This window comes from Alosa alosa, chromosome 10 (genome assembly GCF_017589495.1).
Source record: "Alosa alosa isolate M-15738 ecotype Scorff River chromosome 10, AALO_Geno_1.1, whole genome shotgun sequence".
NCBI lineage: Eukaryota > Metazoa > Chordata > Actinopteri > Clupeiformes > Clupeidae > Alosa > Alosa alosa.
This window is the reverse complement of record NC_063198.1, coordinates 33,343,422-33,357,997: the sequence shown is the minus strand read 5'-3', so window position 1 is coordinate 33,357,997 and position 14,576 is coordinate 33,343,422. Positions and strand designations below refer to the sequence as shown.

Genomic DNA, 14,576 nt, shown 5'->3' with positions numbered 1-14,576 from the left:
TATATATATATATATATATATATATATATATATATATATATATATATATATATATATAGAATATCTGGTAGTGAGAATGCATCAGTGGAGCATCTCTATGACGACTATAAGCTCACTTGTTGGGAGCTGTGTGTGTGTGTTAACCGCTGCCCCGAAATTGCCTATGTAGCAGCAGGGGTGTGTGTGTGTGTGTGTGTGTGTGTGTGTGTGTGTGTGTGTGTGTGTGTAGCTATGGTGTGTGTTCCCTGCATCCCCAGAATGGCGTGTGTGCACAGCGTGCGTTCTCCTCTAGAATGTAAGAACTCAGAGACGGAGATTTTCCGAGTGAAATCCAGATGCGAGGGACTCAGTCCACTCAGAGGAAACACTGACCAATGGCAGTCCATGTGACGCTTGAGAGGAACGAGTGACTAGAAGAATAAATAAATAAACAACTAAATAAGCTAAAGGACCCAAACCACAGGTGAGGTGGAGCGTCACCACAGCGCAACCACAGGTGAGGTGGAGCGTCTCCACACAGCGCAACCACAGGTGAGGTGGAGCGTCTCCACACAGCGCAACCACAGGTGAGATGGAGCGTCTCCACACAGCGCAACCACAGGTGAGATGGAGCGTCTCCACACAGCGCAACCACAGGTGAGGTGGAGCGTCACCACAGGTGAGGTGGAGCAACTTAAAGGCCAGAGACGTTCCAACAGCGGCGACACACCGTCACGCCGGATCTCTCTGGAACCATAGGGTAGAACGGTTCTGCCCATTTTAAAAGACTTTGAACCGACCTGTCATGGAACGACAGGTGTATATATATTTCCTTCTAATTTATGGGCCGACCGACCTTGGAGCGTGTTTTAGATTGTATTTGTTCTTTAAATACTGCAGTACTTGCCATCTGTACATGTTCGTCTTCACATGTTAAACAATTATGTTTCCTATATTGTTTTTTTATGGATTGTACATGAACTGCTGTGCTTGTGCTAAGTTATGTTGACACAAAGTGTCACTTGTGAATGTTCTCAAGATCACAACAAATCTTCAGTTCTCATATTGACCGGGTAACGCCCCTTAAATACAGAGTTAGAGTCTTTACTACAGGGGGGCCACTGCGTAAAGATAGTTAATGACTTAACTAGTCGGGGACATCACTTTAAAGATAGTTAATGACTTAACTAGTCGGGGGACATCACTTTAAAGATAGTCAGTGACTTAACTAGTCGGGGGACATCACTTTAAAGATAGTCAGTGACTTAACTAGTGAGGGACATCATCTTAAAGTTAAGAGTCAATAACTTATTTGCCATCTACCCTAGAGATAGACAAGAGGATATACAGTATATCCTTCTCTTCTCTATGAGTGCAATAACCAGTTAGCCTACAGTTAGCCTATGGCTGAAAGGCTACCTGGCCTAACCCACTTCCAGTGAGTTATGCTACGCTATGCTAATGGTGTCAGACTGAGTTATTGCGCTCACAAAGAAGAGAAGGATATGTGTCCTCTAATCTAACTCTAGGGTAGACAGCACATAAGCTTATTTCCCAAAAGGTGGCGTCCTTTACTGTAGAGGGAACCTCGTCTTCAGTGACTCCCAAAAGGTGACCTGCTCCTTTACTGTAGTCTTTAGTGACTGGCCGACTCTCATTCTCCCAATCCACCTCTTCACTTGAGGGTTCTCTCCACAGCCCCTCCTCTCCCAAAATATGGAGTCTGCACATGTGGTTGCACGACAGGGATAGGATGAGTTTCTGAAAGTGATTGGTTGGATGCTCGTACTCCGTTACTATTTTTTTTTTGGCCCCCGACACCCCGCTCTCTGCTGAAAGCTTTTGAAATGTGTGTACTTTGTAGTGTGTGACAAAGATGTCCTGCACTGAAACCATTGAGGCTACCTTTACGTCTGAGACACACACACACACACACACACAGCAGCAACAGAGCATCTCCTTGCGTCCAGAGACGGACCTCTTTGTTTAGAAGTCATCTTGATCTCATACCTTTGCCAGGAAGAAATTGGTCAAATCACAGACGATGACTGGAGTTTTTGAAGTTTACGTGGGTGTGTACGACTGCATTTATATATACTATATGAAGGTTATGCATGTGTCCAGAGAATTCAGCCCCCTTGTACATGTGTATTTTTAAAAACCAGTGTAAATGAAGTAATGCAAAAAACCTGTACAATTTGATTTGTATTTAAAGTGTGTGGCCCCTGCTATGATGTGTTATTTAAGAGTCCTAGAGAGATGAAAGCAGTCTGTGATGTTTTGTAAGGTGTGAAGCGCTGAAGCGCTGCCTTTAGTGAGCCCGTGCCGCACACACACACACACACACACACACACACAGACTGCTCAGAGCTGAGACACGGCTCCTGGGGATTCAGGAAGACAAACAAACAAGAAACCTCTAAAGCAGTATTTTATCCCATGGGACAATAAAACAGCTGTGTGAGGCTTACTTTCACTAAAACGTGTGTGCTGTGTCCATCTGTGTCCGTTAGCACAACATCAGTTCATCCTGATCTTAACCAATTTTAACCTGGCAACACAGCCCCATGATGTGTGATCTTAACCTACCTGGCAACACAGCCCCATGATGTGTGATCTTAACCTACCTGGCAAAACAGCCTCATGATGTGTGATCTTAACCTGGCAACACAGCCTCATGATGTGTGATCTTAACCTGGCAACACAGCCCCATAATGTGTGATCTTAACCTACCTGGCAACACAGCTCCATGATGTGTAATCTTAACCTACCTGTGGGGTGTACTACGAATCTCGATTAGTGGGTTAGCGAGGTATGTTGCGCTCAAAGCCAGGCTATGCTGTGACACGAAAGTGGATCTGTTTTAGTGTCGCTATTTCACCATGGTAACTTATGCTGTCAACCAAACCTGGTCGGAAGGAGGTTATGTGCTAAATTATAGCTCAAATCGTGTAATCTACCGCCCACTGACCAATCAATTGTCTTAAAAACGAAGTTCTCACACGTGTAGGATTCTGTCATATATCTTACAGGTGGAGCTCCGCCTCTACTAACATTTTGGATCTCGAATGCGCTTTAATAGTGCTGTGCGTGCAAATATCCCACTATGGACGTGCATACCATACAACTGATGACAATTGATTTATTTGATGTTATAGGTTAGACACAAAAAATGACCGCAGTGTAAATTAAGCTATTGCTCATGAATGCGGAAGTAATTGTTTTTAAATAGAGGCGGTCTTGTGCGTCTCCACGTTACACGATTGGCCAAAGTCATCCCAACACCGAGAACGCGCACAGATCTGAGCTAAAAGCCTAGTTTGACAAATATATCACGTAACTGCAATCATAGTATCACTTAACGTATACCCCTGAGTCAAGGCTTTGTCAAGCCTCAATATGTCTACATAGCCTAGATATGTCTAACGTGCTTCGTAGTATACCCCACTGGCAGCACACCCCCATGATGTGTGATCTTAACTTGGCAACACAGCCCCATGATGTGTGATCTTAACCTACCTGGCAACACAGTCCCATGATGTGTGATCTTAAAGGAGAATTCCGGTGTGATATTGACCTAAAGTGTATTAGAACATGATACCGAGTGTGAACGTATGTCTCATAGCCCATCTCGACTTGTCCCCTGCACTCCAAAATCTGGCGCTAGTTAGCCGATGCTACCAAAAGCTTTTTCAATAGTGGTGGTGCTTCGGCATTGATAACTTTGAAAAAGCACTGGCAGTTTACTTACAAGACGATTTATACAGACAGTATCTTCACAAAGTTTAGCGTTTGCAGCCATCTTGAATTTAGTCACGATAAGTCGAGCGACGAGTAAGAATGAACAGGTATGATAAGGGATCAGATTCCAAAAATAATTCAGTGGAAATGCATGGATACATTGAGCCTCGTAAATGGGTGTAAAACAGTGATTTATTTGCATGGCTAGCCCGATGCCGAAGCACCACTATTGAAAAAGCTGTTGGTAGCATCGGCTAACTAGCGCCAGATTTTGGAGTGCAGGGGACAAGTCGAGATGGGCTATGAGACATACGTTTACACTCGGTATCATGTTTCAATACACTTTAGGTCAAGATCACACCGGAATTCTCCTTTAACCTACCTGGCAACGCAGCCCCATGATGTGTGATGTTAACCTACCTGGCAACACAGCCCCATGATGTGTGATCTTAACCATGTGTGAGTTTCTGCATGTGTAAAGCTCACCTTGGGCTTTTGCTCACCTATACTGATTCTTTACCCACCCCCACCTATACTGATTGGCTGAGATTCTTTACCACCTATACTGATTGACAGAGCATGCTCATTGAGGAAGTGATGTGGGTATCCTGGGAGATTTTATTTTTTTTACAGTAGCTCACATCCATATATTAGACTTCTAAGTTAAAAAAGAGACACAGAGAGGAGCCGGCAGACCTCCTCCGACAGAAAGTGGTGAAGGTCGGTCAGTCAGTCCGTCGTAATCACCTCTGCATTCAGAGGGGTTGTTGCCTGCCACTCCTTCAGGTGTCAAATGTCTTTGCAGAAATGATTCAACTCTCAATCCATCTGACACACACACACACAAGCAGAAACCCTCTACTGCTGGTGTAGTGACCCAAAGTCGCTGCGTCTCGCAAGCAGAAGTGAGCAAGACTCCATCAGGCGTAGTGAGCAAGACTCCATCAGGCGTAGTGAACAAGACTCCATCAGCCGTAACCAGGAAGTGAAGTGGTTGATAAGGAAAAGCGAAGCCGAGCAGCTGCTGGGTGAGATGCAGATTAGAGTGGAGATGCAGCCTGATGTGAGGGATGTGTGTGGAGATGCAGCCTGATGTGAGGGGTGTGTGTGGAGATGCAGCCTGATGTGAGGGAGAAAGTGTGTGTGTGTGTGGAGATGCAGCTGAGAGGTGTGATGCGTTATCTCTAGTTTATGTATTAGAGTGGAGATGCAGCCTGATGTGAGTGTATGTGTGAGTGTGTGTGTGGAAATGCAGCCTGGCTGTGAGATCTGATCAGTTATCTGTGGTTTATGTACTAGAGAGGAGATGTGATCAGGTATCTGATAGTTTATGTACTAGAGAGGAGACCTGATCCGTTCTGATCTTTAAAGAATTGGGGAGGAAGCCATCAGTGCAACCTGAGGTGCTGGACCCCACTCCTCAAACAAACACACACACACTGCAGCCTGAAACAGCCGCTCTCTCTGTAAACACACACACACTGCCCAGCGAGCAGCAGTCATTTAGGCTGTTGTGTGTCATTTAGTGTGTGTGTGTGTGTGTGTGTGTGTGTGTGTGTGTGTGTGTGTGTGTGTATCTTTTAGGGTGCAAACACACACATAAATCTGGCTTTACCTGTACCACTAGTCAGACACAGCTTTGTCAAACTCCCATTACATGATCAGACTCAGGACACACACACACACACACACAGACACACGTTGTTGGGAGCCAGACAGACTGAGAGAACATGCAGGTCATAGTGTGCACTCTACTCTGAGCATGTCAATCAAATGAAGCGTCCGGGGCTCTGCAAGTCCTTGGGGAAGGAAGTCGTCGATTCTAGGCAGTGCCACAAAGTTTCAGCTAACGCCACCAACATGTCAATCCCCAACCCCCCCCACCAGGGGCTCTCAGACGAGGGAGGGGGGTAGCATCAGACCCTCGACCCTCCCGCCCCCACACAAAAATCATTATCATTTACAGACAAGATTCTATTATATTACTCACAAGCTCCTGCTGAAAGAAGTCATAAAATCAGGATTAAAAACACAGAAGCTTCTCTTCTCATAGTTCACTCTGGAGTCCTATAAAAACGTTCCTTCTCCCAATCTAAAACGATTTCAAATGAGATTCTGCTGAAAACAACTCCAGCAACTACAAACTGAGGTGGGAAAAAGGGAGAGAGAGAGAGGGAGAGAGAGAGAACTTGGAGATGAAGAGACAGCGAGTCCAGAGATAAGAGGGGGAGAGAGAGATGAACAGACAGAAAGAACAAGGCATGGAGATAGGGAATAATGGATGAAGAGAGAGATTGGAAGAATTGACAGAGAGAGAAAGAGAGATGAAGAGAAATAGGGAGAATTGACAGAGAGAGAGAGAGAGAGAGAGAGAGAGAGAGAGAGAGAGAGATGAAGAGAGAGAGGGAGAATTGAGAGAGAGAGAGATGAAGAGAGATAGGGAGAATTGAGAGAGAGAGAGAGAGATAAAGAGAGATAGGGAGAGTTGAGAGAGAGAGAGAGAGAGAGAATTGAGAGAGAGAGGGAGGGAGAATTGAGAGAGAGAGAGATAAAGAGAGATAGGGAGAATTGAGAGAGAGAGAGATAGAGAGAATTGAGAGAGAGAGAGAGAGAGAGGGAGAATTGACAGAGAGCGAGCTGTAGGTCACTAGGGTCCACCTGAGAGGTCTGACTCAGGTGTCAGTAAGACTCAGCGGTCGGAGCACAGAGGCTCAGGAAGACATGACGGCGCCCAGCCCCCAACAGGCGACCCGCCTCAGTCCGGACCAGTCCGGCTCGGTCCACTAGGGGGCGCTAGAGTAGCGAGAGGAAGCCGTTGTCGGTGGTGTCGTGCTGGTCGGCGGCGGCCTTGCGTGCGCTGCGGCTGGGGTTGGGGGTGGTCGAGTACTTGGGCGGGTAACGGATGAAGAGGCGATCCTCCTCCTTCTTGATCCAGCGCAGCAGCTTGGTGATGGCGTTGATGGCCGACGCCTTCGTCACCAGGGGACTGAAGCAGGTGTACAGCTCAAACTTACTAGTCACCTGAGGACCACACAAACACACACACACACACACACGCACACACATCACATAAGTAACACACCTAATTAGTTACAAATTTGGATGTCCACAGGAAGCACATTTTATTTATCCAACAGATTTAGGAGCGGGTGTGTCTCAGGAGTCAGGCTCAGGAGCTCAGGGTAAGTGGTGCTGAATGAGCGTGTGAGTGTGAGAAAGAGAGTGTGTGTGTGTGTGTGTGTGTGTGTGTGTGTGTGTGTGTGTGTGTGTGTACGTACCCAGGCGAGCAGCGTCTCTCTCTCTGCCACGTGGTATATGAGTTTGAGAGGCCGTGAGGAGCTGTGGATGCGGCTGTGCAGGTCCCGGTACAGATCCAACAGACGCCCCGCTTCTGCCCCAGAGATTGTAATGGGCACTCCATCTCTGGGCTAGAGAGAGAGAGAGAGAGAGAGAGAGAGAGAGAGAGAGAGAGAGAGAGAGAGAGAGAGAGGGGGAGAGAGAGAGGAGAGAGAGAGAGAGAGAAGGGGGGAGAGAGGCAGGGAGAGAGAGGGAGGGAGGGAGGGAGGGGGAGAGGGAGGGAGAGAGGGAGGGAGAGCGAGAGGGAGAGAGAGAGGGGGGGGCGGAGAGAGGAAGAGAGAGAGGCAGGGAGAGAGAGGGAGGGAGGGAGGAGGGAGGGAGGGAGAGAGAGAGAGTGAGAGAGGGAGAGGGAGGGAGGTTAAGAGGTTATTCAGAGCAGTAGTTCCTGTAACCGCGGCTGGGGCTCTGACCTCAGCAAAAGTATCACACACACGCACGCACACGCACACACACGCACACACACACTTGTGATTGCGAGGGGAACACCGGCATGGGTGGATTAGACGTGTCTGCTGGGGAACGCAGTGGTCAGCGTGCGGTGCTCAGCGTGCGGTGGTCAGCGCTTCTCCGCGTAATCAGGTCGTTTCAGAAACACTGGGCAGCCAAATAGGCAGCTGAATGTCGCTCATAAAAATGGGAAAGTATCGGAAATCATTATCTGCGAGCAACTGTATCTGATGCTCTGGCCAGGCCAGCCCACGGAATCATGGGTTTCCAATTTCTCCTGCTACCCAGCGGGGCTCGGAGTGGACACACACACACACACACACACACACACACACACACACACACACACACACACACACAGGCCTTTCACTCCAATATGTCCACACGGAGGGGTGAGAATCGATCACTCAGAGCTTGCATGTGACACGCGGTTGCCATGGGTGACAATTCATCACATGCATGAGCGGGTGACAGTCGTCAACAGAGGGTTGACAGTTAGGTCACGTGACAAGAGAAACCATCTGAACATGCCAGAGAAAATCCTGCTTATCCAACAGCAGTCAGACAGGGTGGAAATCCTGCGTATCCAACTGTTCTAAACTTTACAAATTTACAGCAGTCAGACAGGGTGGAAATCCTGCTTATCCAACTGTTCTAAACTTTACAGATTTAGCTACAGCAGTCAGACAGGGTGGAAATCCTGCATATTCAACTGTTCTAAACTTTACAGATTTAGCTACAGCAGTCAGACAGGGTGGAAAGCTCCCTATTAAAGCATCTTCAGCATCACACAAACAGATGTGTTCCCAGAGGGTTCTAATTCTGACACTGATTTAGTGCTGATCACATTTAGTGCTGATCAAGCCCCAATATGGTCCCATTCAGACCATTCATTTCCTTGGAATACAACACACACACACACACACACACACACACACACACACACACACATCCTGCTAATACTGGATCTACTCCAGTGTCACCTGCTATTTGTTTTGCTTCATATAACACACACAAACACACACACACACACTCCAATGTCAGCTGCTATTTGCTTTGATCTACAATGCACATCATGTGCCCAAATATGGTCCCATTCAGACCACAAACACGCACAAACACAAACACACACCTCCTGACAATACAGGATTCACTCCAGTGTAACCTGCTATTTGCTTTGCTTCATATAACACACACACACACACACACACACACACACACACACACAATACTGGATCCACTCCAAGGTCAGCTATTTTCTTTGATCTACAATGCACATCATGTGCAACACACACACAAACATAACACACACACACAGGCTAGGGAGCGCACCTTGTGAACTGCGTGAGTTGACGGTGGTTGTCGGGCACGTCGAACGGCTTGTACATGAAGTGTCGGAGGTCAGAGACGCCGACCTGGCTGACGCTGTAGGAGTGGGCCTTGGCGATGGCCGCCAGTGCATTCTGGGCCAGCATGGCCTCCTCGATCTTGCGCTTGCACTCGGCCACGGCGTAGAAGGCCTCCTTGTCGGTGGAGAGCAGCAGCAGGCACACGGTGCAGTCCGGCGGGTCCAGGTACGAGATGTAGGCGTAGAAGTAGCAGTCGGGGTTGAAGCAGGGCAGGCAGATCGGCGTCCAGATCTCGCCGGCCTGGAAGGCGGACGAGGCGCCGACGAGGTTGAGCAGCAGGTGCAGGTCGGAGGGCTCGAGGCGCGCGTCCTCGATCACCGTCTTCTCCTGCACGATGGTGACGAGCTGCTGGTGGGCGATGAGGATGGAGAAGACCAGGTTGGGTGTGATGGCCTTCTGCAGCGTCTGGCCGAGGGAGTCGCGCAGCGAGCATGGCAGCGGCACGCAGCGCACCGCCGACAGCATGAAGCTCGGCTCGCGGTCCAGCAGGTCCAGCAGAGCGTCCAGGATCTTCTCGGAGCCGGCCAGCAGGCGCCGCAGGTCGTAGTTCTTCTTGTGCTGGAAGATGCGCTCGATGCTGGCCTGCGTCAGCATGCTCACGATCTGGTTGTAGACGTAGCGCAGCTCCTGACGCAGCTGCTGCTCCGACTGACCGCTGCTGGACACAGAGACCAGGACCAGCGGACCCTGCTGCATGAACACCACCATGTGCTGGTCTGGGGGGAGGAGGTTAATTACATTCACATTTAGTCATTTAGCAGACGCTTTCATCACACAGTGCAGCAGAGAGGCTGTGTTAAGCCACCACCTGCCCAGAGTGTGTGTGTGTGTGTGTGTGTGTGTGTGTGTGCAGTGCAGTAGAGAGGCTGTGTTAGGCCAACACCTGCCCAGTGTGTGTGTGTGTGTGTGTGTGTACAGTGCAGCAGAGGCACTGTGTTAGGCCAACACCTGCCCAGGGACTGCAGATGACGATTAGCTAGCGATCAAATCTGGCACAAAGCATCTTTGCCCTATATTTGATTAATGCATTCTGTACATGATCCCTGTAAGAAATAAACTTAATAAACTAAACTAATCTATGACAGCATCACTCAGTCTTAAGTGACCAGAAATGTCAGCTGCTTTAGACAAGACAAACAATGCTATTGTATTATGAAAAAGCTATTTTTGTTGCCATCTTCATGGGATCATCTGCTCCCATTATAAAAACAGACAGATATTTGCCTGATCTTATAATAGAACAGTCATCAGATCTGTTTAAGGCCAGTGCCGTGGCAGGAGAAGACATCCATCCCTGATATGTGACGCTAGTGAACAGACAAGCTGCCTTTCTGACGGTGTGGCTACCTCAGTGGTTGCTAGTGATCAGACCGTTAGCACTCCGACAGGTGAGACTACAGCTACCTCAGTGGTTGCTAGTGATCAGACCGTTAGCACTCTGACAGGTGAGACTACCTGAGTATACGTTAGTGAACAGACCATTAGGTCTTAGCCAGGTGTGGCTACCTGAGTAGACGCTAGTTAAAGGAGAAATACGGCCGATTCTTACATGGATCTCGATCGCTAGACGTCGCCGAGTACTGTCGATAGGGAGAAAAATTACCAAAAACGCTGCTGGAGTAGCTGCAGCTAACCGCTGCTACCGAACTGAAGTAGCTGCAGCTAACTGCTGCTACCGAACTAAAGTAGCTGCAGCTAACCGCTGCTACCAAACTGAAGTAGCTGCAGCTAACCGCTGCTACCGAACTGAAGTAGCTGCAGCTAACCGCTGCTACCGAACTGAAGTAGCTGCAGCTAACCGCTGCTACCAAACTGAAGTAGCCGCTGCTACCGAACTGAAGTAGCTGCAGCTAACCGCTGCTACCGAACTGAAGTAGCTGCAGCTAACCACTGCTACCGAACTGGAGTAGCTGCTGCTAACAGCTGCTACCGAACTGGAGGTGACTTTTTTTTTCCTCTTAACAGACTCAAAATGTCATTAAAAGTTCTGTGCAACATGAACATGACAAACCAATGTGTTTTCAACTCATCAAATCTGAAGAAGTTGTACCCAGACCTAGCATTGTAGCTCACTGGGAGCACTGGCAATTAGCTGCAGCTACTCCAGTTCAGCAGCACCGATTTTGTCGTTTTTCCTATCGACAGTTCTCAGCGACGTCTAGCGATCAAGATCCATGTAAAAATCGGCCGGATTTCTCCTTTAACAGACGGTTAGCACTCTCTCTGGAGTGGTTACCTGAGTAGACCGTTAGCGCTCTCTCAGGAGTGGTTACCTGAGTAGACGGAGTGCAGTTAGCTCTCTAACAGGAGTGGTTACCTGAGTAGACGGAGTGCAGTTAGCTCTCTAACAGAAGTGGTTACCTGAGTAGACCGTTAGCGCTCTCTCAGGAGTGGTTACCTGAGTAGACAGAGTGCAGTTAGCGCTCTCTCAGGAGTGGTTACCTGAGTAGACAGAGTGCAGTTAGCTCTCTAACAGGAGTGGTTACCTGAGTAGACAGAGTGCAGTTAGCTCTCTAACAGGAGTGGTTACCTGAGTAGACCATTAGCCTCTCTCTCAGGAGTGATTACCTGAGTAGACCGTTAGCGCTCTCTCAGGAGCGGTTACCTGAGTAGACGGAGCGGATGGTGTTGTCGCCGCTCTGGACGAAGGAGACGAGCGCCATCATGACGCCCATGGTGGAGGAGAGGGCCTCCTCGCTGCCGTAGCGCGAGTAGATGGGCTTCCCCGCCTCGCTCAGCACAAACACGTGCTTCCTGTGTGCGCGCCAGGCGTCGGCAGTCACGTCCTCGTCGCGGTGTGACCCCGGGGGAAGTGGCGAGCCCGTCTCGGCCAGTGGTGGCGTGCCCCCCTTGGTGCCCAGCCCCTGCTCCTCCAGCTTGCTGCGCGCCAGCATGGCCTCCACGAACTTCGCCGAGGTCTTCAGCCCATCCAGCCAGGCGCGTCAGGGAAGCAGCACAGGGGGCCGGTGCACAGGGCCCAGGGTCCAGCGCAAGGCCAGTGGGCTCGCCGCTCAGGGCCGGGGCAGTCCTGCTCCGACAGCTCATCCCTGGCTCCCTGGCAGAGCAAGTCCACCCCCTATTGGGGTGGAGTCCCGCCAGGACAGCTCATCCTGCCTCCACATGCCCATCCGGGTGTGACTCAGTCTCCTCTGACTGGATGTGGTTTTCTAACAAAGGAGCGTCGCTGAGCTCTTGCTCTTCACAGCCTTCATAAACACACAGACCAGAAAACACAGTCAGGGTCACCAGCATAACCCAGGACAGTGGGGTAGAATGAAGTGTTCAGTAAAGGCCAGCATGGCCTCCACGCAATCCCTCGGGCCGAAGTTCCGCCCATCCACGCCAGACGCCGAGTCCGAGAGCAGCACAGGGGGCACGTGCGCAGGGCCCTCGCCGCCAGCCGGGCATGGACGGTCGCTCGGGCCACTGGGCGCCAGGAGCGGAGACAGCTCATCCTGGCTCCTGGCAGAGCCGTCCGTTACTGTGGAGACGCCAGGGCAACCCGCCTCCACATGCCCATCCGGGTGTGACTCAGTCTCCTCTGACTGGATGTGGTTTTCTAACAAAGGAGCGTCGCTGAGCTCTTGCTCTTCACAGCAAAACACACACAGTAAGGTGTTAATGTCACACATTAGCATCCAGAGCCCCAGAAGCACACACACATGGAAGAGCTTTCCTAACAGGGCAATAACCTGGTCCACTGATCATAACTCTTCCTGTCAAAGCTGAGTTTAGACCTGATGCTTACGGTAAGCCTGCTTGTGCTAAAGTTAGAAACGTTATGCACATAAAGCTCTGTATGTATGTAAACATGCTCACTGGTGCTTGGTTGAGCTTCAGAGGGGAGAGGGTTGGTGTCTGCAGCGCAAGGGAGAGGGTTGGTGTCTGCAGCGCAAGGGAGAGGGTTGGTGTCTGCAGCGCAGGGGAGAGGGTTGGTGTCTGCCGCGCAGGTCACAGGGGAAGTCTCGCTGCTCCGCACATCCTCAGAGTTCCCGCTCCCTGCATTGTCCTGCTCCATCTCAACATCTCAGGCTCTGGGGGGAAACCGCAATTTCAGACTTGGCTTTGTGGTGGTCATCAGGGCTCCTTGAGAAGTGCACTACATTCACATTTATTAATTGTTTGTGCAAGCAACATTATGGGGCGTTTTTCTAAAACATTGCAAACACCACCTAGCTGGCTAGACAAACAGCCTAGCTGACACCGACAAAACCGTGTTAGAGTGCCTAACATCCAACTGACATCTTTTGGCGTCTTTTCATGTGAGTGACGGGGGTGCTCAGACCCAAACATCAAAGATACACAATGCACAGGCAGGACCAGTCATCTGGGAATGACAGGTGCGTTCATCTTGCCTTCGCATACTGACCGTACATCATCAACGTTTATTTAAAAGAATGCCGAAAGTAGTTGCTCATAAAAATGAGCCAAAGTACATAGCTGTTGCATAAATTCAATCTGACACGCTCTGAATAAACAGGATAATTCCGAATTTACGATTAAGTGTGCTCGGAGCGATTGGAGTGGCAATTCACGAACGCACCCATAGTGTTACCAGAGACGGTTGATAAAGCTTGTGTTCTAAAGGATCTTTGGTGTTACTTTAACCCCCTGGTTTCCGTGTCACATGCAGTTTATCCAAATAATGCTGGCGACACAGTATGTCAAGCGACTGGCTGTACACAGAACAGCACAGGTTGCCAAAACGGCTGAGAGCTATGAAACACCCCTCTCACCTTCCTGCGACGGGCACATAGAAGTTTCGCTGGAACTAGTACAAGCCTTGTTGACAGTATCAGATCAGTTTATTGTGAAATCTGACAAGATCCCACACGTAACGCTAAGCCACTGTGTAGCAGCTAATCTTAACATATGCAACTCCGCTGTTCGCTAATAAGCTCCCTTTGCAACATTGTCTCAAGTCACAAGGCATAACTTTACATTTAGATTTCACGTCTATGTGTACATACAGCAATAGAGTAGGTAGGGCAACGGAGTTCCTAAAATAGATTAAAACCTGTCAAATGGCGAGATAACGTTACCGCATACACGCCAGAAAAAACGGATCTGGAGAAGTTGACGTTAATAACTCATGCTCTTGCCTGCGTTAAGTCTGGAGAACCCTGGCTTTGGCAGATCATTCTAAGCAAAAGCTAAGCTAACTTACACAGGCGTACGTCAATGACAGCTATCTTTTAAAAGGCCTTTGGAAACAAATCATATCGCAAAAGATATCGCAAATATCTGTAGCTATCGTTACTTTTAGTTAACTTATTCATTCGAATGTTAATTCTACCAAGTAGCAGTTTAGCGTCAGATAGCTTGCCATAGCTCGCTAGCTAGCATCATTCTTGACGCTTTAATTAGCTTGCTAGGATAACACTTCGCCAATGAGTACACCCGTATTAAAGTCGAAAGTGAGGGATATACTTAGAAAGAAAACATTTAGACAGGCTGTACTTACAATATTTTTTCATGAGACCCCATTGTAATTACAGTTCGAGAATCATGACTATTCACTTTATCCACCGGTTCCTGCTAGCCACTGAGGAGGAAACACGAAAACAAATTTAGCACCCGGACTGAAACATCCGGAATCCCAATAGTGACAGATTTACTTAACCAATCGTTGCAGTGGTACGG

At 49.0% G+C, this 14,576-nt stretch overlaps 1 protein-coding gene and 2 long non-coding RNA genes across 3 annotated transcripts; 1 reads left to right on the top strand and 2 right to left on the bottom strand.

Annotated features, from left to right (window-relative positions):
• The first annotated feature begins 73 nt into the window (after positions 1-73).
• Positions 74-2,322, top strand: LOC125301994. The gene is made up of 2 exons (XR_007194820.1): positions 74-601; positions 637-2,322. It is a non-coding gene; the product is annotated as an uncharacterized LOC125301994 (long non-coding RNA).
• Positions 2,323-6,247: 3,925 nt separating this feature from the next.
• Positions 6,248-11,859, bottom strand: mon1bb (MON1 secretory trafficking family member Bb). The gene is made up of 4 exons (XM_048256027.1): positions 11,539-11,859; positions 8,853-9,649; positions 6,999-7,148; positions 6,248-6,741 (listed from the first exon to the last, which is right to left on the bottom strand). Exons 1-4 carry the CDS (start codon positions 11,825-11,827, stop codon positions 6,514-6,516), a joined length of 1,464 nt encoding a protein of 487 aa, XP_048111984.1. The 5' UTR covers positions 11,828-11,859; the 3' UTR covers positions 6,248-6,513.
• Positions 11,860-12,051: 192 nt separating this feature from the next.
• Positions 12,052-14,523, bottom strand: LOC125302470. Its single transcript, XR_007194913.1, has 3 exons — positions 14,398-14,523; positions 12,753-12,967; positions 12,052-12,139 (listed from the first exon to the last, which is right to left on the bottom strand). It is a non-coding gene; the product is annotated as an uncharacterized LOC125302470 (long non-coding RNA).
• Between the last annotated feature and the right edge of the window lie 53 nt (positions 14,524-14,576).